General features: G+C 36.8%; 1 protein-coding gene and 1 long non-coding RNA gene across 8 annotated transcripts in view; both read right to left on the minus strand.

Annotated features, from left to right (window-relative positions):
* Positions 1-26,391, minus strand: part of KANSL1 (KAT8 regulatory NSL complex subunit 1) — a 179,018-nt gene that overhangs the window by 36,484 nt on the left and 116,143 nt on the right. For 5 of the 7 annotated variants that reach the window (XM_012751047.3, XM_012751042.3, XM_075994650.1 and 2 more), the window contains 3 exons: positions 15,847-15,951; positions 3,705-3,823; positions 2,733-2,928 (listed from right to left, as the gene is read on the minus strand). In XM_012751047.3, coding sequence (XP_012606501.2) covers positions 2,733-2,928; positions 3,705-3,823; positions 15,847-15,951 — 420 coding nt within the window. The remainder of the gene's footprint in view (positions 1-2,732; positions 2,929-3,704; positions 3,824-15,846; positions 15,952-26,391) is intronic. The other 2 variants (XM_075994652.1, XM_075994651.1) reach the window with 1 other exon arrangement.
* On the minus strand, positions 6,246-13,743 carry LOC142861964 (uncharacterized). Its single transcript, XR_012913095.1, has 2 exons — positions 13,230-13,743; positions 6,246-11,925 (listed from the first exon to the last, which is right to left on the minus strand). It is a non-coding gene; the product is annotated as an uncharacterized LOC142861964 (long non-coding RNA).

Here is a 26,391-nt window from a genome sequence, read left to right on the forward strand (position 1 = left end):
AACTACTAAAAGTATTGCCATTCAAATCAGGAAAGAGGTGATGCTTCACTAAGATAGATCAACGATTTATTAATACTGTTTTGAAAGTGCATCTAGACATGGAAATGGAATCAGAAGCATATAAAGAGGGTTTGCCATTGACAGGTAGCCCCCTTGGTAAGTTAATCAATGGAAGCACTGTTAAAGAGTTCAGAAAAGTGTTGAATGACAAAAACAGCATTCATAAACTACTACTAACAGAAAAAAAAACAATAGAAGGCCTAATTCATACTTATAAAAATAATCAAGAATGTAACAAACATGTAAGAACTGAATGAAGAAATTAAAAACTTGGATACATGGAGAAATTCCATGTTCTCTTTTTTTTTTTTTTGAGACAGAGTCTCACTTTGTTGCCCAGGCTAGAGTGAGTGCCGTGGCATCAGCCTAGCTCACAGCAACCTCAAACTCCTGGGCTCGAGTGATCCTTCTGCCTCAGCCTCCCGGGTAGCTGGGACTACAGGCATGCGCCACCATGCCCGGCTAATTTTTTATATATATATCAGTTGGCCAATTAATTTCTTTCTATTTTTATAGTAGAGACGGGGTCTCGCTCTTGCTCAGGCTGGTTTTGAACTCCTGACCTTGAGCAATCCGCCCGCCTCGGCCTCCCAAGAGCTAGGATTACAGGCGTGAGCCACAGCGCCCGGCCCTCCATGTTCTCTTAATACTATAATGATATAAATTTTCTGTGAAGTACTTCCCAGGAAAAACCCAATGTAATACTTATGGAAGAATTCCATAAAAAGAGTAAGACCCTATTCATCATTCTTTGTTAGTCACAGAATATTTGTCCATAATACCAAAACAAATTCTTTTGGTTTGAGAATAATTTATAATTCTTTGCGTTTGTTTTTATACTTGAAAGTCATTATCTATAACCTGCATACTGTGAACACCTGGAAAGGTGTTCACAGGTTTGGTAATTCTATCATAATCAAGATCCAACAAAGTGAAGACATAAAATGTTAGAGCTACTCTATTTTACCTTTCAAAATTCATTTTGTGTGTATATGTATGTTTGTATGTGTATATATATTTAAAACACCCTCATAAAAGCTTAGAGGTTATTGTTCTAAGCACTGAGTGATTTCTGGGTAACTGTTTACTAGCTTTATTTCCTATGGTACTATAATTTTCCACATGGCAATACTGCTCCCTTCCAAATGTCTGATTAGCATTAAAAAGCTGGGCCTCCAAAGTCTACCGTACTCTGTCAGCAAGGAACATACCCATTAGATAGCAAATTATTGACTTTTAACACTGAATCATAATAATTTTAGTTCTTTAGTCCTCAACCAAAATGTCATGAAACTGGGATTAAAATAGGAGGAATTAAACTAGGAAGACTAGAACTGTAGTCTTCGTCTATCCTGATTATCTACAGAAAACCTGGGCACAGCCATAAGAGAATGTCCTGTATGCAAATGTCATTCACTGAATGTGATACAATGGAAAGAAGAAGATGAGGACGACAGGGAATTCTATGGAAGTCAACCTTAAAATTTAGCCCAGAGCAATCTTCCTATGATAGTTTTTTATAACACAGACTACAAAATTTTACAATCATGCCAGGACACTGCCAAACAATGTTAGGAAATGCTACTTTTAAAAATTAAAAAGAAATGCTATTATAAAAGCAACTTACATAACCAAAACATTTGTGCCCCTGTAATATTCTAAAATAAAAAGAAATGCTATTGTGGGCAATCCAAAAACTTCAAGGGTTGTTAATAATAAACATAGGTGTTATTTGTTCTACTGGCTATTAGTACAAAGAAAACCAGTCTTTTCAACCATTTATTTGCAAACACTAATGGTTCTCATTGCCAGACTATCCAAGTTACCAATGGTCCATAGTAAATTCAGAATGAGAACAATGTAGTGAATTAATAAAACTACATTCTTTTCTTTATAAAATACTATTCGTACTATGATTTAATTTATAAAATATATATATAGATTTTCCACTTAATCCTCAAATAATCATATGAGACATATGAGACTTTGGAAGAGTGGGGACAGGGGTGGTTAACATGCACCAAATCACAAAACTACTAAACTGTAGTGCCATGATTCAAACCCAAGTTTATCATCTTCAAAGTTAATGCTCTTAACTTCTGCATAGCACTTATTTTACTAGGGTATTATTTCATTAGTTTTGGAATAAAGCCATCTCTATTTGAATAGCTAGCAACCAAAAGTTCCCTATAGTTGCGAATTAATCTCCATTTTCTTTGTGAAGACAAACATTCCTAAGTTATAAGCAATTTAGAAATTATACTCGAGATTCTCTTTTTAAGACAAAGCATTCTACAATACCATTTTCAGTGATAAAAGAATAAGTGAAAAGAAACACCAATGTCCTTCAAAGTATTCATGGCAGTACTTAAACTTTCAATCTTTCTCATTTCTGGTAAAAAGCTCAAGCCAAACCTGGCTGAAGAGTCACCTAGGAGCTCCTTGTTTTTTGAAAACAAGATTCCCAGGCCCAACTCCAGAGCGACTGATTCAATATCTCTAGGAAACAGGGCCCAGGAACCTAGTATTTTATAAAGCTCCCTAGGAAACCTTGATGGTTAGCCAAGTTTGGAAAACACTAGTTAAACAAACCAAAGTTGGCAAGAGACAATCCCTCTATCTGAACATCTGGCTCACTGTTTTGACAGTGACCAAGTCTCATTGGTACTGACCTTCTTAGAAAGAGGAACAATGCTGCTGGGTCGAACAAGCCTCCTTTTCTTACAGCTCAGTACAGGACGTGTTCGGGCTGCCACACAGGTGCCATCAGATGATGAAGAAACCAGATTCAGTCGTTGCTTTTTATGTAACTGTTCCTCAGCATCAGAGATGTCACCTGGAATGTGGTCTGCCAAGACAGGCTGAAGACTACACAGGGGAAAGGAAGAGTATTCACTTCTCAGAAAACAAAGAAACAAAGCCTCTAATACTGGTCCAAACTCCTTTACTTGCAAATGATCACAGACACAAACCAGCATTCTAGGGCAGAAGAAGGTAATCTCCTGATGTCAACTAATTTAAGTGTGTGTGCTTATGCATAAGGCTCTTGGCACACGTTACCTACATCATGTCTGAAAAGCACAAAAGTCAGTAAGTGAACTCAAGTTCTAGTGACCGAGTTCTCTTTTACAACAAAAACATGAATAAAGAAAGTCTAGAAAATTGCAATGTTACAAAATTATAAATTTTGCAAATGTTAATGGGCTGCCTTAGAATCAGTTTTCCTATGAAACTTGAATCTTAGAGATATGTACACATTATTCACTTGTATAGGGATTCCTTGAATCTTCATAAATATACAGTTACAAACGTAGCCATCAGGAATCTCATCTGTTCTAAAGCAGCTTATTATATAAACACTACTGAGGAATTCCTCCAAGATTAAGATCAACAATGATGATTCACAATAATAGGACCTTTTATTTTTTGCCATGCCCAGTCCCATTTTAGACCACAACAGTAAAAGGAAAATACACGAATATATTAATTAAAACATACTTGCTACAGGAGGTATGTAAAATATTAATAAGTGATAAAGTTCCTGCTTCTTTAAACCAGCGTCAATACTGGCTAGAGATAACTAAGAGCTCCAAAATACCTTTTATGAGCCTACAAAATATATGAAGTAGAAGGGCTAAACTTACGTGTTAATAACTCCATTGACAGGTCTCAATGCTCCACACGATTTGGTAGACAATGACTCTGAAATATGACCAAGAACAGGGGCACCATGGTTTTCCAGTGGCTGAGAAACAGACTCAATCTGTACAAGGAAAAGAAAATACATATCAACATTAACCCAACAGCACCCCTGCCTGAGAAGCAGTATTTCATTTGCATGAAACACCTAAAATTTCTGATGACCAAAGTTGAAAAACGAAACTTGTATGAGTGAAGAAACAGACAATTAGCTTTTGCTTTGGGGAAAGGGTGTCAAGGAACACAAGTATTTTTCAGACTAAAAGTGAGTACCTACTGATAGGGGAAATGACCCCAACAATTCTATGAACAGAAGCTTAGCAAAAACAACTACACAGTAACAGGAGCCTTCATCTAAATCAAGGATATACTAACATTAGTAAAGACAACTAAGAGGAAACAAATGCAGTTAGTATCTGCTGGCTGAAAGCTTGTTTTCCAAAAACTATACTTGGTTTAAAAATATGTGTGTGTGTATTCTTATCAATTAGTAACTGCTGTCTAAATTTAGACTATCTGAACCAAATATAATTTTAGAATATAAAATGAAATAACATAGATGGGAAGAATATGAAAAAGTATGAATTCCAGTATTCAAAACAAATTATGTATTTATTAGGCTCAAAAGAACAGGAGATCACATCCACATGAATGGGCTAAAAATAAAAAAAAAAATAAAAAAATAAAAAAAAAGAACAGGAGATAGCTATGAGTGTCAATCATAGAGCATCTCTGAAGTATAGGCAATGTAGCCACACTTGAAACTATCCCTCAGTTCTGGGAGTTGTGAAAATACCACAGAAAGGCTGTGGTCTTTGCTTCCTTACACCAGAATTGACTTTGGGGTGTTCTGAAGTTCTCCTTCCTATAACCACTACCAGTGAATTTCAAGGCCAATATTATGAGACTGAAATTTCATTTTTCAGTATTGCTGAATTTCTTTTTGATTATCACACCCACCCAAGAAGAAAACACCAAAGGATGTGCACACCTGAAAATAGTTCCTAGACAGGTACCAAAAAAGGTGACAACAAATTGGGAAGATAATTTAAAACTTTTAATACAAATTATCCTAAAAGACAGATGAAAGTATAACATATACACAGACAAGTCATATAAGTATGCTACAATGAGTGAGTGAACACTGGGAAAATATTCTGCCTTCCTTGTTGTATACCCTGGTACATCTACTAGTGTATCACAGATATCTTGAACAATTCTAGTCAATACTATCAAAATTATGATAAATTTGGTAAAGACTTATTACCTTAAACTCAACATTGACTTCCCTTAGAAAGCAACATGCTATTATATTCATATATTCATATAGTCTGACAAAGTATTTTAATCAATCTTAAAAATCTACCCCAAGGAATAATAATAAACACACCCTCAAAAATCTTATTCACAAAGGTGGTCAATAAAATGATTTCTATTCAATAACCTGAATGCTAACATCTGAGGAAAAGTTATAAATTGTGGTATACCAAATCCAAATAATAAGAACCATAAAAGATATTTCTTCTCCCCTTATGCCAGACAAGTATTTAAAAAGAAAAAATAATAGTCTTTTACATAGAAACTGTTTAAGAAAAAAGGATAAATTCAAAATATTTGAATATAATTGTAGTGACTAAAAATACAAATAGATATTGACAAGACAAAAGGTGTTATAGCAGAACTATTCTGAAAATTTCTTTATTATTTAGGTGATATTTTTACATTAAAAAACAGATAAACTCAAATACCCTCCTGAATGGCAGGGACAATTTACTATACAGGGGGAACCTCAAAAACCCTCGACCAATATGGTATGACAAAGTACTAGAAAATCAAAAGAACTGAGATTCAGGTTGGCATTAATTAACTAGCATGTATGACTTTAGGCATATTATAGCTGAACTATTATAGCTGAAAGGAAACTGAAGAAGTTTCCTTTCAACACAAAAAACTGTGAACTTTTTGCTGGCATACCAATCTTAAGAATGTCTATCAATTTTACATTCACTTAAAATATAGCTCTTAGCATTAAATTATGGCAGTTATCTGAACTATATATCTATGTATTCTACAAGGCACCGTGGCTACAGATTCTCCATGTGATTAAGTTTTCTGGGAAGGATTATGAGATTTAACTGCAAGGACACTTGTGAAGACAAAATGTTGCCATTCTTCAACAAAATCTCATTTCAAAACATTTATCTTTCATATAGAAAGTTTAAAGAATTGCCCGGCGTGGTGGCTCACACCTGTAATCCTAGCTCTCTGGGAGGCCGAGGCTGGCAGATTGCTCAAGGTCAGGAGTTCGAAACCAGCCTGAGCAAGAGCGAGACCCCGTCTCTACTATAAATAGAAAGAAATTAATTGGCCAACTAATATAGATAGAAAAAATTAGCCGGGCACGGTGGCGCATGCCTGTAGTCCCAGCTCTTCAGGAGGCTGAGGCAGAAGGATTGCTTGAGCCAGGAGTTTGAGGTTGCTGTGAGCTAGGCTTACGCCATGGCACTCACTCTAGCCTAAGCAACAAAGCGAGACTCTGTCTCAAAAAAAAAAAAAAAAAAAAAAGAATAAAGTCACCAGCAATCTCACCACCCATAGTAAACTGCTACTAACAGCCTGTCTTGTTTCTCATGCTTACAGATATATATATTTAAATGTTATTAATCTTTAATGTGAATATTATTGGCTTTTTTGAAGAAATCTGAACTTTCCTGGGGTAATTCAAATCAAAATTGAAGTCAGGAGGCAAAACATTATTTACACAGAAATGTTGCCAAGAATATAAAAGCGCACAGAGATTAAGTGCATAAAAATCAGAAAGGGACTGTCCCTGGATACCAGTCCCAGCTATACAAGGAAACACTGGATGTTCAGGAGGAATCTGCTTAGAGACCCTAAGAAATTCTGCAATCAAGCTAAGCTCTAAAAGCAGGGCATTTGGGCAAGCAGGTACACTCATTACCAAATGCAAAGAGCTTAAAATATTAACCCCAATCAGTGTTGGATTTGGAAAAAGAAAAATAAAACACGCACATTTAATTTTACCTAGCTCTGCAGACATTGACACGGCCTTAAGACAAAATGAACATTTCCTATCTTGCAGTCTAAAAGGCTGCAAACAGAGAGTAGAGAAACATTAACAAACACTTTAGAAATGTTAAATCCACATTCTTTTTTTTTGAGGCAGAGTCTTGCTTTGTTGCCCAGGCTAGAGTAAGTGCCCTGGCGTCAAGTGCCCTAGTGTTTTTAGAAAACTAAAACATGATTCAGATATGTCATCCAATAGAAAACTATAAAGCGGATGAACAAATTTAAGACTCTCTCAGAGAACAGAAAATATCATAGAAGCTTCCATTTCAATTTTATCTGATGTTAAGATGTACTGAAGGTTTATGCATCCCACAGCCAGAAAGAAAAGAAGAAAAGCTACAGTGGTAGCAGAGTGCTTGTCTAATTCCCTTCTCTCCAAAGCAGGGCCCCAGAAGATTACCTTTTGCAGTAATCTTAGAGCTGGACTTAGCAAGAAAGGTTGCTGAACTATCCCCCACCACCTATTGAAAGGGCCAGGTGTACATCAGAAAATGATTAACATAGCAGCAATGAGATTCAAATTTGTTATTCACATGAAGCAGGCATTTGTCTGATTACTCCAGCCTCTTAGCCAGACCAAATAAGTGTGACAAAGAGCCCCTGAAGAAAACCTAAAATTAAATTAAGAGTTTTCATGGAGGTGGGTTTTTCTGAAGTCTAAGAAACAATGTCCACTAGATTTGTTTTACCAATAAGTAGAGAAAAGTAAAGGGGTAAAAACAAAGAGGCCCAAACTTAAACTTGAAAACAGAATAAAATTAAATTCTACCTGTAAACTATTAGTATCTATTTTTACTTTAGTCATTCAATTAATGCCATGTTACACCTGCTTGAAGTATTATTTTCTTAAATACATCACATTCATTTGGCTAGAAAATTTAACAGTTTGGTTTTGGTTTTTTCCTTTCTCACAAACATAATTAAAATGGGGGGCTAACTGGGTGATAAGAATTCAACTTTTACTCCTGAACCAGAATAAATTAGTTTTTTACTTTGTATGAATGACTTCAGGTCTCAAGCTCCCCATTTCAATGATATTCTGAATAGGTTTGCTTAAAACTACAAAATATTGCTGGCCTATAAATAGTATACCAGTTATTTCCATTAACTAGTACTATGGCCAAGTAGAATGTTCTGAAAATTCCACTTTTGCCAAGATATTTAACTAGGCTTCAATTTCTGCATATGTAAAATGGGGCCACGTGCCTCATTTTCCTATGTCTGTAGGTTGAGGATAAAAGTATATCTATACAATTACATGAGAACAATTTTGAATTAGTCTGTATTTTAAAATTTCAATTAGCATAACGTTGTTGTAAGTCTAGTGGCTCCTAAACATAGATTTATATTTATCAACATTGTTGAAAATATGTCTAGAATCTAAAGAAATATAGTAAATGCAAAAAAAAGTCTTATAAATTCTTACTGCTCAATTTATTTATCCACAGCCCAACTTACTTTCTTTTAAAGAAAAGTAATTTATCAGTGTTTACTGTGATCCACATATTTCCCAGCCAGTATCTACCCCTTTTCCTTTCTATTCAAAACCCTTCTCAGGCCAATACACCACTCATTGTCCCTGGTAACTAACTACAAAATCTTAAGGAAAAGTATTCCTGCTTAACCAATGGTATGAAGAACGTATCTTGGGCTGTTTTAAAAGAAATAGCAATAGCTTAACATTTTTAGCATGCCTTTCTTCTTAGAAAGCATTAGTCCTTCACTTAATAGTTCACTTGCTTTTTCAATCAATTGTGTAAAGGAAGATGAGTAAGGAAAGGGTAAACAAGGCTCATTTTATAAACAGAAACTAGTATACAAATAGCAACATTACTTGTCAATAGTGACAGAAACAATGATTTTGCTAATTAAACCAAAACCTAAACAACTCCCCCCAAACAAAAAACTCCTCCTCAATTTCTAATTGTCTTTAAAAAAATATTTCCCCAAGGGGGGTTTAAGAAAATATACATGTCCTGCTCATTTCTGCAAAAGAAACATAGGAAGGATAATCTAAAAACTAATGAAACTGTTTGCCTACAAGGAGTAAGTGGAATAGGATGTAAAGAAGAGAGAATGTATAGCTTTTAAAACCATATGTTTCACAGACTCAAAAAAATAAAACCCAGCCAGGTGCAGTGGTTCACGCCCATAATCCTAGAACTCAGGAAAGTCCAGGTGGGAGGATCACTTGAGGTCAGGAGTTCGAGACCAGCCTGAGCAAGACTGAGATCTGTCTCTACTAAAAATAGAAAAAATTAGCTGGGCAACTAAAAATTAGCCTGCTGTGGTGGTGAGCGCCTGCAGTCCCAGCTACTAGGGAGGCTGAGGCAGAAAGATCCCTTGAGCCCAGGAGTTTGAGGTTGCTGCTGAGCTAGGCTAACACCATGGCATTCCAGCCCAGGCAACAGAGCGAGAGTCTGTCTCAAAATAATAATTAAAAAATTTTAAAAAATTTAAAAAGTCAACTATTTCGTGGTGGTGGTGGGAACACATGGGAAACTAGATTAGGAATACTGTAGTAAAAAATGAACCTAACTGTACTATAAAAAAAATAACCACACTGAAAGGTATGGGGGAAGAAAAGAACCCAAGTGAATTGAGAAAACAGCATTCTGACTGTATATGATAGCACCAACACATTGTAAAGAGATACTATACACAGTTAGTAAATTTATTTCTCACAGTGGTATGAGATGGCAATTATGAAACTACTTTAGGGCTACTATGAACAAGTAAATATCAGTAAGGAAGCAGGAAGGCTTTTGTGTTGAACTAGTTAGTATGAACTCATGGTTTTCAATATACACACAAATGGGTAGATACAGAAATAAATATAGATGTGTATGCATGTGTGAGTGTAAGATTCACACATTTCCTACTTTGTTCTGTTGAGAAATCATAGAAGCAATGACGCCAAGTAGCAACGAGCACAACTAATATCCAGATCCTGGTTTCTAAACACTGCTCTCCAATAAAAAGAGCCAGGGCTGGAGCAGGCAAAACAGTAAGATGAGCCTGGAATATCATCTGGTACCAGAAAGTGAATACTTCAAAAAATAAGGGGGACATGTTGAAAGGACACAGGAGCCAGTGTGAAAGAGCTCCCAATACCCAAAGTTGAGACAGTTGGAGCAAATGAATGAACACAGTAATAGGTTATAAGCCATAGGAGAAAATATCCACGAATCCGTTATGACATAAACAATTGTGTGAATAAATTGGGGACAGGGAGAAGACAGTTCTTCCTAACAGAATTCCAATTAATGTAGAAAATAGAAAAATCATCATTCAGTAAACACAGCATTAACTGTTGTAGGAAAAAGACATCAGTGAATGATAAAGTTATGACTGAAAATATAATCAGCAACAAAATATTTGCATAGTGTCTTCCCATGAGATATTCATTACAAAAGGAAAAATACTAACCTTACAGGGCAGAAATCTGGAAGACACCACCTTAACCAAGGGAACAAACCTATCATCCCCAGTAGGAAGACATTAACATCATGAGACCTCTGATGTAATGCAGAGAGGGGAATGCATAACCTCTAATAATGAGAAAACATCAGGCAACACCAATTTGAGGAACATTATAAAAATAACTGACTAATAGTTTTGTGTCAAGGTTATCAAAGACAAAATCCTAGGAAATCTGAGGTTGGAGAACACTTAGAGATAAAATAACTAAAAGCAATGTAAGATTCTTGAAAACAAAAATAACTGGCAAGAAAATTAATAATACAGAAACTGAGATAAAATATCCACAGTACTGTATCAGTGTTAACTTCCTGGTTTTGCTCACTGTACTAATGGTTATTACAGCAAGATGTTAACATCAGGAGGAGCTGAGTGAAGGTTATGTGGAGACTGTGTACTACATTTACAACTTTTCTGTTAATCAAAAAATCATTTAAAGAAAAAATTTATCCAGTATTAAAAAGCAAATTTCACTCATACATAAATCTGTTACCAATCAACAGTTTCCTATCAGTTACAGGATAAAGTATATACATTTGTTAAGATAAATACAAAATCCATTACTTTATTGGCCAAAACATCCAACATCCCCCACAAAAAAGTATTTGTAGTTCCCCTATAAAGCCTATGTTGCATTACACATGAAGTACCCTCCCTGCTGAAACTCACTCCCTACAACATTCTTCACCAACTGCACATGACTCAGAATAAACACCTTCTTCTCTGACCTACCTGAGAAGGATTCATTCAGAATCCCTCCCTCCTGTACACCCCTGTTATATTCCTATTGGAAGAACATGAAACCCTCAAGATACCTGGTTCTACTAACAGACACACAGCACCGTGCTTTAAACAACTTTATTATACACCAAACCCTGTTATAAGCACATTATACATCTTAAATTAACTTTTTAATAATATTTGAAATTAGGTAGTATGAGTAGAGTATGACTCCTTCAATTTGGTTGCTTTTGCCTTTTTTTTTTTTTTTTGAGACTGGGTCTTCCTCTATCTCCTGGGCTGGAGTGCAGTGCTGTCATCATGGCTCACTGCAACCTCAAACTCCTGGGCTCAAGTGATCCTCCTGCATCAACCTTCCAAGTAGCTTCAGACTACAGGTATGCACCACTATGCCTGGCTAATTTAAAAAGATGGGATCTGGCTATGTTGCCCAGGCTGGTCTTGAACTTCTGGTCTCAACCAATCCTTCCACCTCAGCCTCCCAAACTGTTAGGATTACAGATGTAAGCCATCACACCTGGCCAATTTGGTTCTTGTTTTTAAAGACTGTTTTGGTTATTCAAGCTAATTCATATGTCCATTTATATTTGAAAATCGTTTCAATTGCCACCAAAAAAAAAAAAAAAAAAAAAAAAAGTCGCAAAAAAGCCTGCTGGGATATTTGATTGGGTCTGTACTGAATCTGTCAATTTGGGGGATTATGAATCTTTAATCCACAAATGTAATATACATCTCTATTTGCTTATGTCATCTTTAATCTTTCAGATTTTTTTTTTTTTTTGGAGACAGAGTCTCACTCTGTTGCTTGGGCTAGAGTGCCATGGCATCAGCCTCGCTTATGGCAACCTCAAACTCCTGGGCTCGAGTGATCCTACTGCCTCAGTATCCTGAGTAGCTGGGACTACAGGCATTTTTTTTTTTCTGTATATTTTAGTTGGCCATTTTTTTTTAGTAGAGACAGGGTCTCGCTCTTGCTCTGGATGGTTTTGAACTCCTGACCTCGAGCAATCTGCCTACCTCGGCCTCCCAGAGTGCTAGGATTACAGGTGTGAGCAACTTCGCCCCCTGCCTCTTTCAGAAATGTTTTATGGGGGGAATAAATAAATATTTTAAGGTTTTAGTAATAAAGTCATAAATGTCTTGTTAGATTTATTCCTAAGTATTTTATCTTTCTTGATGCTATTGCAAATGGAATTGTTTCTCAGGGTCATTTTCCAATTGTATGCTGCTAGCAAACAATTTCATTAAATATGACATGTCCGATTTTGAATCAAAAGTGTAGTTTATTATATCTCAAAGAAGCAGTATAAGTAATCAAAGTATGCACCTAAACTATTGACACAGTTTATGCCACAGAAAGATGGAAAGTAAAGTGGCAAGGAAATCATGCAAGGTGTTTTCCACAGCTTGTTGAGAATGGAATATTTTTCCTTGCAAAAAGTGGTCCAAAGGCTGGAAGAAGTGGTACTCAGTTGGTGCAAGGTCTGGTGAATACAGTGTATAACAGAGAGTTTCCAAATCCAGCCGTTGTAGTTTCAGCAATGTTGTTTGTGGGACACGTGGTCCAGTGTTCTTGCAAGAGGATTGGCCTGTCTCTATTGACCAATTTTGGCTGCTTAATCGCAAACATCCTCATCATTTCATCCAGTTGGCTGCAGTAGACATCCAGTGTAACTGACTGAACAGGTTTCATGAAGCCATAATGGATAATACCAGTGCTGGACCACCAAAACAGACACCATTAGCTTTTTTTTTTTATGAATATTTGGTTTTGGACTGTGTTTCAGCACTTCATCTTTATCTAACCATTGTGCCAACACTTATGACTGTCAAAAAGAATCCATTTTCATCACACATAAGAATAGTGTAGGCCTGGAACGGTGGCTCACGCCTGTAATCCTAGCTCTCTGGGAGGCCAAGGTGGGCGGATTGCTCAAGGTCAGGAGTTCGAAACCAGCCTGAGCAAGAGCGAGACCCCGTCTCTACTATAAATAGAAAGAAATTAATTGGCCAACTAATATATATAGAAAAAATTAACCGGGCATGGTGGCGCATGCCTGTAGTCCCAGCTACTCGGGAGGCTGAGGCAGGAGGATTGCTTGAGCCCAGGAGTCTGAGGTTGCTGTGAGCTAGGCTGATGCCACGGCACTCACTCTAGCCTGGGCAACAAAGCGAGATTGTGTCTCAAAAAAACAAAAGAATAGTGTAGAAATGGTGCGCCTTTATGTCGTGACATCAAAGAAGGGCAAGTTTCAAGACAATTTCTCTTCCGACACGTGTTTAATTCATGCGGAACCAACCTATCTATCCAGATTCTTTACCTTGCCCATTTGTTTCAAATAGTCCAATACTGCTAAAACAGTAATGTCAAAACTTTCTGCTAATTCATGCAGGTTGATGGATTCGCTTCCACTACAGCTTAGAGCTCATCATTTATCCACTTTGTTCTCAGGTGGCCCATGTGGCTCGTGTTCAATATTAAAATCACCAGAATGGAACTTCTCAAACCATTTAAGTAGTGTGAGTTCATTAGCCACATCCTTCCTAAATACTTCGTTGATATTTGAAGCTGTCTATATTGCATTGGTTCCACAATGGAACTCATATTCAAAAATAACATGAATTTTGACTATTCTATGATATCACAAAAACTGCTCTAAAAAAAAAAAAAAAAGATAATCACAAGCCAAACCATGCGCTTGAAAGAATGAGGATGTACCTTCACAATAAAAATAAAATAAGAAATGTCATATTTATCAACTGTCAAACTTAGTACTTAAGAAAATCGGACATTTCAAACTTAATAACCTAATATAAGTGTGAATTTACTCCCTAACACATATGCCTCAAGTTTCACATTTCCCGTACTTGTCACTCATACCACCAGCTGATGTTCCAACTTACCTATGTTTTCTCTCTCACTTAGTACTTTTTACCATGGTTAAAGGATTCACTGAAACAGTTTAATAAATTACTTTTAAAAAATTCTGTAGATAGCATATAATGAACTTGCACTGTGAACTTGAATAGTAGAAAAATTTGGCATTCTGTTCTTTATTCAAAACTACTCTCTAGTTAAGAACTATCAATCTCTTGGTGTCTTCACATCTATTCCTACCAACAGTGGCTGGCTTTCAAAACTGAATGAGAGATCTTTCTAATATATAAACATCTCCAAGATCTTTCTCATAGAAAAGTTAGTTTCCACCATATCACATGAATTCTTGCTAACAATGATAAAAATAAAAGAGAACCACCTTGGCTAATTTGGAGATACATGGAGAATGGCTAGTTTAACCCACAATTTAAAGAGCCAGCACTGCTTATTAGCCTTAATTATTATTTGAAGCATAACCAAAATAATAAACTACTGCTGTGGGACTTTGAAATTCCTAAGTCACTGAGATCTGAATCAAGAAATGTTAATATTCACAAAAGCTAATCATAAAAGTCAGGTCACTATCTTATACGGAAAGTAAGAAAATGAAAGAAATAAACAAGTATTCTTTGAATTCATAAAGAAAAGAAATCAAGTGGTATTTAAAGAAAGAGGACCAGGCTCAGTGGCTCACACCTGTTATCCCAGCACTCTGGGGGGCTGAGGTTGGAGGATTGTTTGAGATTAGGAATTCGAGAGCAGCCTGGGAAATAGCCAGACCCCATCTTTATAAAAAATTAAAATTAAAAAAATTTAACCAGATGTGATGGCACACACCTGTAATCCTAGCTACTCTGGAGGCTGAGGTGGGAGGACTGCTTGAGCCCAGGAGTTGGAGGCTGCAGTGAGCTATAATCATGCCACTGTGTTCCAGCCTGAGCAAAAGAGTGAGACTCCGTCTCAAAAAGAAAGGAGGCCCGGCGCGGTGGCTCACGCCTGTAATCCTAGGACTCTGGGAGACCGAGCCAGGCGGATTGCTCAAGGTCAGGAGTTCAAAACCAGCCTGAGCAAGAGCGAGACCCCGTCTCTACTAAAAATAGAAAGAAATTAACTGGACAACTAAAAATATATATACAAAAAATTAGCCGGGCATGGTGGCACATGCTTGTAGTCCCAGCTACTTGGGAGGCTGAGATAGGAGGATCGCCTAAGCCCAGGAGTTTGAGGCTGCTGTGAACTAGGCTGATGCCATGGCACTCACTCTAGCCTGGGCAACACAGTCAGACTCTGTCTCAAAAAAAAAAAAAAAAAAAGAAAGAAGGAAGGAAGGAAAGAGAAAAAAAATTAGGCAAAGAGAAAAGAATCACTGAAGAGGGAGATCTGAGCTAGACTTTATGTAGTAAGTATACAGAAGACAACAGTTTTACACATTATAGAAAAAGAGTGAGTCACCCATGGAGAGCATTTACAATGTTATTATAAGTTTACTTTATAGTCCAATCTTTTAATAAATAGGTTATATATATGTTATAGTGCCCCAGAAAGGTTACCTTACTTCTCAAAGGTGTCAGAGGCACAGCCAGGAATCTCCTAATTCCCAATAATATTCAATAATGATATACCTGGCTCTGGCAGTGGCATCTTTATAGTTGGGAACTGCTTTTAAATTCCACAGTCAGCAACACAGCTGTAGGAGAAGCCCTGTGTTATCTATTCAGGAATGTAGATTTTGAAATGCCAAAAGTGATAAGAAATAAATAAATACACTTCCCCTTTCTTCAGCCAACGTAGGGATCCTAGTTACAGAGAATAAACTGTGTGCCAAGGCTGTATATCCTGAATTCTTACTCTTGTCTATCTTTTATATAAGACAATTCTTGTCTATCTTCTATACTTACCAATTTATCAGTCCCATGATCTGTCTTCACCTCAGAACTAAGTGGAAGAAATAAGTCTGCTGTTGTATGCTCTGGGGGAGGTGCCTCCCCAAGAACTATCAACCCCTGCAGGACAGAGAGGAGAGAAACAGCATAAGTGGTATAAATTACAAATTTAATTTAGGAGTTATCTCAAAAGGACTGGAGTTGATTTACCAGAGACCTTTTCCTTTATCCTATGTTTCAGAAACAAACAATGCTGGCAGCAGCTTTACTTCTCCCCACAAAAGTCATTTGAAAAGGTCTAGCAGTAGCACAGTATTTATCAAGGCGTAACACTCAGACCCAAGGTTCCTCTCTCTTCCACTTGAATGCCCTTACATGTCTTGTTAGCCAGCAGATCTGCAAGATCTGGAATCTTACCAGATTATGATACTTCAACTAGACTCTACTGGATTAACAGAAGCAATGCAGTTTTTCTACTTAACTTTATCATTGATGTGGCTTAAGAATTACTAAACTTAAAGTGCTATTATTCTAAATCATGAGTTCAACCAACTGTACCTGAGCAAACAAAACAACTGAGTGAGGCAGGTGGCTCATGCCTGTAATTCTAGTATTTTGGGAGGTGGAACAACTGCTTAAGGCCAAGAGTATGAGACCTGCCTGAACAAGAGTGAAACTTCACCTCTACCAAAAAATAGAAAAATTAGCTGGGCATGGTGGTACACACCTGTAGTCCCAGCTACTAAGGAGGCTGAGCAAGAGGATGGCTTGAGTCCCGGAGTTTAAGGGTACAGTTAACTATGATGATCCCACTGCACTCTAGCCCAGGTGAGAGAGCAAGACCCTGTTCTCAAAAAAAACAAAAACCAACCAACCAAACAAACACAACTAAGTGAAACAAAGGTGGAACAGTCCCCTGCAATTTATTAGAAGCCAAGAGCTTCTAAAAAACTGCCCCATAGGCACCTGTTTCTCCACAAGCATAAACATCACCTCAGTTTAAGTTCCTGCTTGACAATCCTGAATCCGTATCTTACATTCTTCCCAGGAAATAATAAAAAATGTAAAAAGAAATTAAAAACAAGCCCACAAATCCTCTCCATGATAGGTATAATAAGTCCAGCTTGGTAAAGGCATAACTTAGCTTACCATGAAAACAATAAACAACAAATACCACACACAAATCCCTCCATGAATGAAAGAAGATGTGACCAAAATCACTTTATGACACTGTGTAACAGAAAGGTTGGGCAGAAAGGCAAGTGACCAGGGCTCCCAATCTCTTTCTCTGCTTTAGAAAATAAGGAGATCTAATTAGATTAAGAAGCTCTTAATGGCAATTTTGTATTAGAATCAGCTGGGGAAACTTACAGACTGTATTTGCCCATGTCCAACATCAAATCTACTCAGAACCTGTGGGAGTGGGGCTGGACATTTTACACTCTTAAAAACTCCCCTGCTAAGTTCTAATATGAGCTCTAAATTGAAAAATATTAGACTTGATCAGTTCTGGCTCTCCATCAGAATCCCTCAGAGAACATCCTAAAAGTATAGATTTCAGGGCCTAGAGATTATTAGTTTGAGCTCCCTAAGCCATTGTGAGCCACTGAACAAGAGGACATATCCCTGGGGTCCTTTCTAACTCAAAACTCTCTACGAAATAGGGGATGTAAAGAGATGAAAAGGGGGAGAAAGATATTAAGAAAGGAAAATAGAATTTTATCTCAGTTTTTAAAAAAGGGATATAAAATATACCTTTTTCCCTCCCTAAAAGCAAGAGAAACACCCCCCCCCACCTACTCTGGAATAAAACTACACCTAGCCTATACAGAAAATGAAGAGTCCTCAGAAAAATGATAAAGGCCATTAACTAATAAGCAAAACCCCCCAAAAAACAACAACAAAAAAACCCACACGTTTACCCTACCCCTTCAAAATGAGGTTTCTCTAGTTAAGAGAACTTCCTTTTTTTTTTGGGGGGGGGGGACAAAGTCTCAGTCTGTTGCCTAGGCTACAGTGCTGCAGCATCGGCCTAGCTCACAGCAATCTCTAACTCCTGGGCTCACGCAATCCTTCTGCCTCAGCCTCCCGAGTAGTTGAGACTAACAGGCATGTGGCACCATAGCAACTAAGTTTTTCTATTTTGGGTCTCACTCTTGCTCAGGCTGGTCTTGAACTCCTAGCCTCAAGTGATTCCCCCCACATCAGCCTTCCAAAGTGCTAGGATTACAAGCGTGACCCACTGCGTCCAGCCTAAGAGAATGTCTTCAAAATATTTTCTTCCCTCAATCACAAGCATAAAGTAGACCTTACAAACTTTACCATTTCAAAGTGAAAACTATTTGCAAAAGGGAGCTATCTTGCATACTATTACCTCGTCAAAACACTGCATTCAACAGATATTCCCTGCTTAACCCTTTACACTTGGATGTAGAATGTGACTCGACACAGTTAGCAAAAATTATAGAGATTAAAATTACTCTTTGAATGTATCAATAATTTGAAATACAAAAAAAAAATCCAAATAAATAAGTTTGTATGAAAAGAAACTCCAGTTTTTTATTCTACTGCCGCGCTTTGTAAAATCTGGGGTATTTAAAAAATTAAATCCCGAGAAGAATAAAGGAATCGAGAAAAAAGTAAGCAAGTGCAAAGGGTTAAGAACCCAAATTTCCTCCCCATTTCTGGTATAAAGAAAGCCCAAGCTCATTTTGGTATTCAAAGTTGTCCTAGAAAGCTGGGAACAGAAGCTAACACCTATAATTCCAGCACCCTGGGAGGCTAAGGCTGGAGGCTCGCTTGAGACCAGGAGTCTGAAACTAGCCTAGGCAACATAGCCAGACCCTGCCTCTACAAAAATTTAAAAATTAGCCAGAGGTGGTGGCACGCGCCTATAGTTCGAGCTACTTCCGAGGCTGAGACAGGAGGATCACATGAGCCCAGGAGTTCGAGGCTGCCATAGTTCGAGGCTATGATCAGGTCACCATGTTCTAGATTGGGTGACACAGTGAGACCTTGTCTCTAAAAGGAAAATAAATAAAAAATAAAAATAAAACAAACTTGCCCTACAATCTGCCCCTACCTATTTATCTATCTCCAACTACTTTCCCCAAATATTTCTGGTGTTATATCAATCTTATTATCTCTGAGATAAATGTTAGAATATATGTGAAGTTGTTGCTGTTGTAGGGTGAGGGTTATTGGTCAGTAGAAAATAAACTGAATTAACATATTAACTAATATGGGAGTTGTATTTAGTTCATGATAGTTTTGAGACCCTGTGAAGCATATGTAACTTGCACATCTCTTCACATTAGGAGTCACGAGAACTATTTTTCAAGTTGCATATAACTAATTCACAGAAAAAAATAAAAATTAATTTTTTTATTAAATTAGAAAGGATTGTTTTGCTTTCAAGGTTTTTATTCTATTTTTATAACACCGCAGCCCCAAGGAAAGAAATTTTTTTTTCTAGTGTGGTAATATGTTAAAGGTTACAACACTACCTATTCTATGTCTTTCTTCATACTCGTTCTTATGTTTTATCAGTCCAAATTGCCATTAATCCTTCTAAAGAGATTTTCAAGTCCAAGTCCCACCTCCTTCCAAGAAAAACTCCCCGATTAAGCAAGTGCCCACTTGCTTTAGTCACACTGCTGGACTTCTTAAAGTATGGTGATTGTATCTTACATTCTGTGTATTTAAATCTCATTCCCAAAGCACACCCTTATGCCAAATTATTCATTTCAATTATTGTCTCAATTTGTTGTTTAAATATTAATTAATGATGAGCTCACTGAGTATCTGGACGAAATACATTTGAACTCCCCATATCATATAGAGTCTTACACCAAGAAAGGAAATGCATAATATTTGTTGAATTTCATGTTAAAAGTAATTTCCTAAAGGAAAATATTAAGTTTACAACAATTATAGCCAGAAGCCTAAGTAAATCAAACTGTTAGGTATAAAATATCTCCTTCAATTTTTTTAACAGTACTTCTGAGTTGCTATTTTACAATTTTTTTTTAAGGCATACAAAAGTCAGGACACAATAACCAATATTTCCCAAAGGGAAGAATTTTTCCTTAAATTACAAAGTACTTTATAAAAACATCCCTCAAAGAGAGACTACGAAGACACCTTTCTGAGAAAGCATTATAAAACTTGGTAAGGATCATCTAATTTTCCCATCATTTTATAGACCCACAATATGGGCTGAAGGTTATGTCTCAATAGGCCAATTCACGGTAGAACTATAGCTAAATGCTAGCTCTAACTGCTATTTAGTTTTTCTCTTGTTCATTTAATCAATCATTTATCCATTCATCAACATTTTTTGGTGCTAAGGATACAAAAAAGAAGAATAGACCCATCGTCCTTCCTCCTTCTCCCCCAAGCTAGCCATCAAAGTGTTTATTACATTCTAAAACTGGGACAAAAACAAAACAACAAACAATATGAATACGTAAATGTTACAGAGCACATTAGATATTAAATGCTAGAGAGAGCAAGATCTTGCAGAGCCTTATAACTTATGGGTATTTTGGGCTTGTATTCTTGTATGGGAAGTCACTGGAGAGTTTTAAGCAGAGGGGAGAAATGATCTGACTTATGGATGGTTTAAAAGGATCAAGCAAGCTTTTGTGATCACATAAAGAATGAGTGACAGAGAAGCAGAAAGAATAGTTGCTTGGACAAAAGAAGTTAGTCTCTAGATATATGTTTGAAGACAGAATCACCCAGCTTTGCAAATGTTCTTCAAGTATGGAAGGGAGTTAGAGACCTTGCCAAGGTTTCTGGCCTCTCCAATGAGAAGAATGGAACTCCCCCTTCACCTCTTCAGAGGTCTTTTAATAACATTAGTTTTAATTAAACCTATTTTTGTGAATATGTGCTCAAGCACTACATTGATACAACTAAAGGTCATCCATACAATATTTCCCCTCTGCCAAAATATGGAAATCACTATAGCATACAAAAACAAACACTAGCTCCTTTAATTTATATAGTACCTCATCAAAAAGGACAAAAATAGCTAAGAAGAGGGAAAGCAAACAAAAAGCATCCAACCAGCTAAAATTCATTCATGCAGGTAACATTTATTGAGTGGTTAACCATGCTCAGGACAGTCTGAAACCCTAACTATAAGGGAAAAAAATAAAGGTAATATGAGAGCAAAAAAGAAGTACAGCCTAACTGAAAAGACTGATAGAAATGAGGCTTTACAGAGATCTATACGATATTCCCCAAATATACTTAACATATTTTATGCTATAATTATTTCTTGAACTTAATATTTATTGCTTTATGTCCGTTTCTGTATACATGTCCACTATATTCCACAAAAAAGTTTGAGAAAAAAATCTACTCATGTTTAATAATCATGAACAAAAGGATATTATGAGCTAGGACAACTTCATAAAGCTCCACTCCACACCTATCATGGCCACCCCAATATGGGCTTCCCTAATATTCCAGGTTTAAAGTGGGTAATGCTACATGGCTATGGCATCAGCCTGAGTGGCAATGACCTTAGGGCTACTGTTGTACACTGAAATAGACAGCAATGGGCAGAAGCCAAAGAAAAAGGCCAGGAGAAGCTCCCTTTCCTTCACTCCTGCCCCTCAGTCAGAGCTAGGATCATGCTCAGGATGCCCAGGCCTAGAAAACTCCCATGGGGCTGAGGTAAACTTCTACTTATGCAAGGACCAAAGGAATTGGGCTGGGTCACAGTTTCATGCAGTCTTAATGCATTCTTGTAAATTATTCTGTGGAAAACAAAGCTTTCCTATGAGTAAAAAAAAAAAACCAAAACAAAACAAATCAAAATAATGTATACCAAAACTGAAAAAAGAAGAAATGGCAGAAGGAATTATCCTCAGCTTGATTACAAGACAAGGTAAAAGTAAGCAAGCAAGCAAGGAAAAGGACAGAAAAGAAAAAATTACGTTGTATAGCTAGGTGAATTGCTTCCCTTTTACCAATTTCAGATAACAAACGGAATCAAAGGGGAGGTGCTCTTCCACCTCCCATCCTCAGTAATATTTCCATCCTCAGCAACTGCTGCATAATTTCACAGAGAAGTCAGAAGAAGGGATAAAAATAATACCTCCTACAAGATGTGGATGCTGAAGACAGTTGTGTTAAGGGAAAGAGATCTTTAGTAACAGAACCAGCTTGGTCCTGTTGCTTTCCCCCTCAGTTTTACTTACCAGGTATGAAATTTCAACAAATATGCTCCAAAGAAATGATGAAAAGGATACAATAGCAGAGTGTTAGAAAGAAAATGCTTTGGAATCAGATAAACAGTCCTGAGTTTAAACGGCTCTGCCTTTTATAAGTCTCTAAACTGTAAGATTTATTACCCTGAACATTAATAATAAATCTACATGCTCTTTTAGTAGTACACACTCAAGATACATACGTTGTTTTGCTTTCTCCTTCTAAGGCATGGAAGCATCTTTCCAAAAAAATAAGCTGACAAAATATGAAAATTAAAACATATAGATATAAGTACAGAAGATATCCTAGAAATTGTATTCTTTCCTAGAGAGCAACAAGAATCATTATTCCCAAAAGTGACTCTACTCACTTAATATCTTGAAGGTAATACCTAATTTCTGACAGAATAGAAACTGGTGTCTGGATCACCTAGCAGCTCCTCTCAAATACCTACGTTATTGGAAATATGCCACCTTAAGAAAACTAATGTTAGTATGCAATAAAGTAAATTCTTAAAAAGTCCCGATCCAACTCCCCACCCAAAGACAAGGTTATAACTCAACAGCTGATCATCAAACCTACATTCATCTCATGAAAAGGCCTGTACAACTCAGGCAGCTCCTGCAAATCTTGAAGCAAGATGGGAAACAGGAACACCAAACCAGTTTACTAAAACACAAGGGCAAAAATTCCTCCCATTTCAATAACTCAAAAAATAACCAAACACTTGAAGTAATTGCTAACTTGAGTAACAGCTCTGGAACCAGATACCCAAATGTCAACTCTGCACTCGCTTGGATATATGACTATGAACAAACTACTTGAACTCTATGACCCTCCGCTGCTTACCTTTAAAATCATATATGACAATAAAGTGCGTAGCACAGTACATGGCACATAGTAAGTGCTCAAAGACTTCCATTATTACACTGTTACATAAAGACCAAATGCATGTGAATATATCATTGGGGGAAAATTCTACAACTTACTTATTAGACTGAGTTGAATAGCATCCCCTCAAAATTTATATCCTCCCAGAACTTGTAAATCTGAGCTTATTTGGAAGCAGGGGCTTTGCAGCAGATGTAATCAAGCTAAGATAAGCCCTGTAGTGTGGGCTCAAAATCCAATATGACTGGTATCCTCATAAGATGGAAATTTGGACACACACACACAGAAAAGATTGTCATAAAGATGGAGCAGCAACAAGAGTGATGCAGCTATAGGCCAAGAGCACCAAGGATTGCAAGCCATCACCAGAAGTGGGGAAAAAGCAAGAAAGGGTTTTCCCTAGAACCTTTAGAGGGAGCAAGGGTCTGCAGACAGCTTCATTTCAGATTTCTAGCATCAGAACAATGAGAGAATAAATTTCTGTTGTTTTAAGCCACCCAGTTTGTGATACTTTGTTATGGCAAATATAGATTTGTTGAAAAAGACATAGCATAAATATAAACTTTTTTTGTAAAGTTGTGAGTTTTCTTAATGTATTACTTATTGGGGCTATCAAACTATTTTTTTGTTCCTATCAGAATTTTGTAACAGACACTGTATATTCAGAGTGCAGAGAAAGAAAATGTATTGGAAAAGATTATCTGGAATTCTGTATTGTACAGACCACAAACCAAGGCTCAGAAATGCTAAGTGACTTTTCCTCCCAAGGTCGCATAGCTACCCAGCAGCAAAGCCAGGACTTGAACTGAGTCCAAGTATGGTGTTTAATACAGTATAGCCTATACACCAAAACTCTTAATCAATATATATGCATGTGCTGCATAAGGTTATAGTCAACAAGGCACTGAATATATGACTGTAGTCCCATAAGAGTATAATGGAGCTGAAAAATTCCATTTGTAGCACAACGCATTATTCACGTGTTTGTGGTGATGCTGGTGTAAATAAATCTACTGTGCTGCTAGTTGTATAAAAGTCTATCACAATTATGTATAATCATAATAATTGGTAATGATAATAAACATCATTTTATGCTACTGGTTATGCTACTGATTTAGTATACTATACTTTTTACTGTATTTTAGAGTTTACTCCTTTCACTTACAAAGAAAAGTAAAGCAGCCTCAGGCAGGTCCTCCAGGAGGCATTGTTATCATAGGAGATGACAGCTACATCTGCTTTTGCCCCTGAAGACCTTCCAATGAGACAAGATGTAACAAAAAAGTTTAAAAAGTAAAAAAATAAAATAAAATAAAATAAAATTTTAAAATAGAAGAATGCTTACAGAATATTAAAAGAAAGAAAATATCTTTGTATAGGTATATAATGGGTTTGTGGTGTTTTTTTTTCTTCTTGAGACAGAGTCTCACTCTGTTGCCAATGCTAGAGTGCCGTGGCATCAGTCTCACTCACAGCAACCTCAAACTCCTGGGCTCAAGCAATCCTTCTGCCTCAGTCTCCCAATAGCTGGTACTACAGGCATGCGCCACCATGCCCAGCTAATTTTTTCTATATATTTTTAGTTGTCCAGTTAATTTCTTTCTATTTTTTAGTAGAGACGGGGTCTCGCTCTTGCTCAGGCTAGTCTCAAACTCCTGATGTCGAGTGATCTTCCCGCCTTGGCCTCCCAGAGTGCTAGGATTACAGGCATGAGCCAGGGGTCTCACTCTTGCTCAGGCTGACCTCCAGCGATCTTCCCACCTTGGTCTCCCAGAGTGCTAGGATTACAGGCAAGAGCCACTGTGTGTGGCCTGGGTTTGTGTTTTAAGTATTATTATAAAAGAGTCAAAAGGTTAAAATAAAAAGTTTATAAAGTGAAGTTACAGTAAGCTTAGGTTATTTTTGAAGAAAAATCCTTTAAAAAATAAATTTAGAGTAGACTAAGTGGATAGTGCTTATAAAGTCTACAGTAGTGTACAATAATCACCACTTACTGACTCACCCAAAGCAATATCTAGTCCTGCAAGCCCCATTCAATGTAACCTCCCTACACAAATATACCATTTTTTAGCTTTTATATCATATCTTTATGGTACTTTTTATGTTTAGTTATGTAAAGTACTTACCATTGTGTTACAACTGCCTACAGCAGTCAGTGTAGAACACACTGTACAGGTTTGTAGCCTAGGAGCCATAAAAGCTATACCATTACAGCCTAAGTGTGTAGGAGTCTACAACCTCTCGGTTTATGTTAAGAATACTCTATGATGTGTGCATGACAAAAATCACCTAACAACACATTTCGCAGAACATATCCCTGTCGTTAGGTGAAACAACTATACACAAAAAACTCCAGATTATCTTCCAGATATTTAGAAATATTTTTCAGGTATTTTGAAAGTTTTCCCAAACCACTATGTCATTACTGCTGAGTAACAAGCTAAAAAATAAAGCAAGAGCCAAAAGTGAGGTAAGAGGTATTTTCTCATACACAGCTAGTCAGACTGCAAGCTAATATACACTATCAAAACACTTCTCTAAAGTATGCATTAAGAACATAAAAGTATTCATGCCTTTGAGCCAGGTAAAGTTTATCATGGCATGCTTTGTAATGTAATTTTTTATTTGTTTGTTTGAGACATGGTCTTGCTCTGTCACCCAGGCCAGAGTGCAGTGGTGCCATCATAGCTCACTGCAGTCTACAACTCCTGGGCTCAAGAGATCCTCCAGCTTCAGCCTCCCGAGTAGCTAAGACTACACAAGCAAGCTATCAGACCCATATAATTTTCAAATTTCTTTTTTGTAGAGACAGAGTCTTTCTATATTGCCCAGGCTGGTCTCAAACTCCTAGCCTCAAGTGATCCTCCCATCTAGGCCTCATAAAGTGGGGATTACAAGTGTGAACCACCAAGCCCGGCCCATAATATAATTTAATAAAAGGCACAATTTAAATGGTCAAGAAGGAAACATAATAAAATTGAGCCAATAAAAAATGTTTTCCAAAAATCAACAGGGAACATTCAAGGCATACATACAATATGATTATATTTAAATAAATTATTTATGTCCCAGGGGTAAAAAAATGAAACAAAATACACAAAAATGTTAGTAGTGAGTTAATTTTGAGTCTGTTGGGGTATTCTGGGGGAGGGGAGGCAGATCTCTTTTACAGTTCTGTGTAATTTCCAAGTTTCCTAAGAATTGACACATAATAGTTCATCAATTCTAAGACATACTTTCCCAAATGTCAACATCTTTTAAATCAAGATGCATCTTACAGTTGCTGTTATGCTATAGTTTAGCTGAAATCATTTCTTTGTGGTACATAAAATAGAGTATACGTTATAATCAATACCATCTTAGGTTCTATGAAATGTAGTTTTATAACAGGGAACTAAAATAACATAACATATACACATATATAAGCCCACATGCATATATTTA

The sequence above is a fragment of the Microcebus murinus genome, chromosome 18 (assembly GCF_040939455.1).
Source record: "Microcebus murinus isolate Inina chromosome 18, M.murinus_Inina_mat1.0, whole genome shotgun sequence".
Lineage (NCBI taxonomy): Eukaryota > Metazoa > Chordata > Mammalia > Primates > Cheirogaleidae > Microcebus > Microcebus murinus.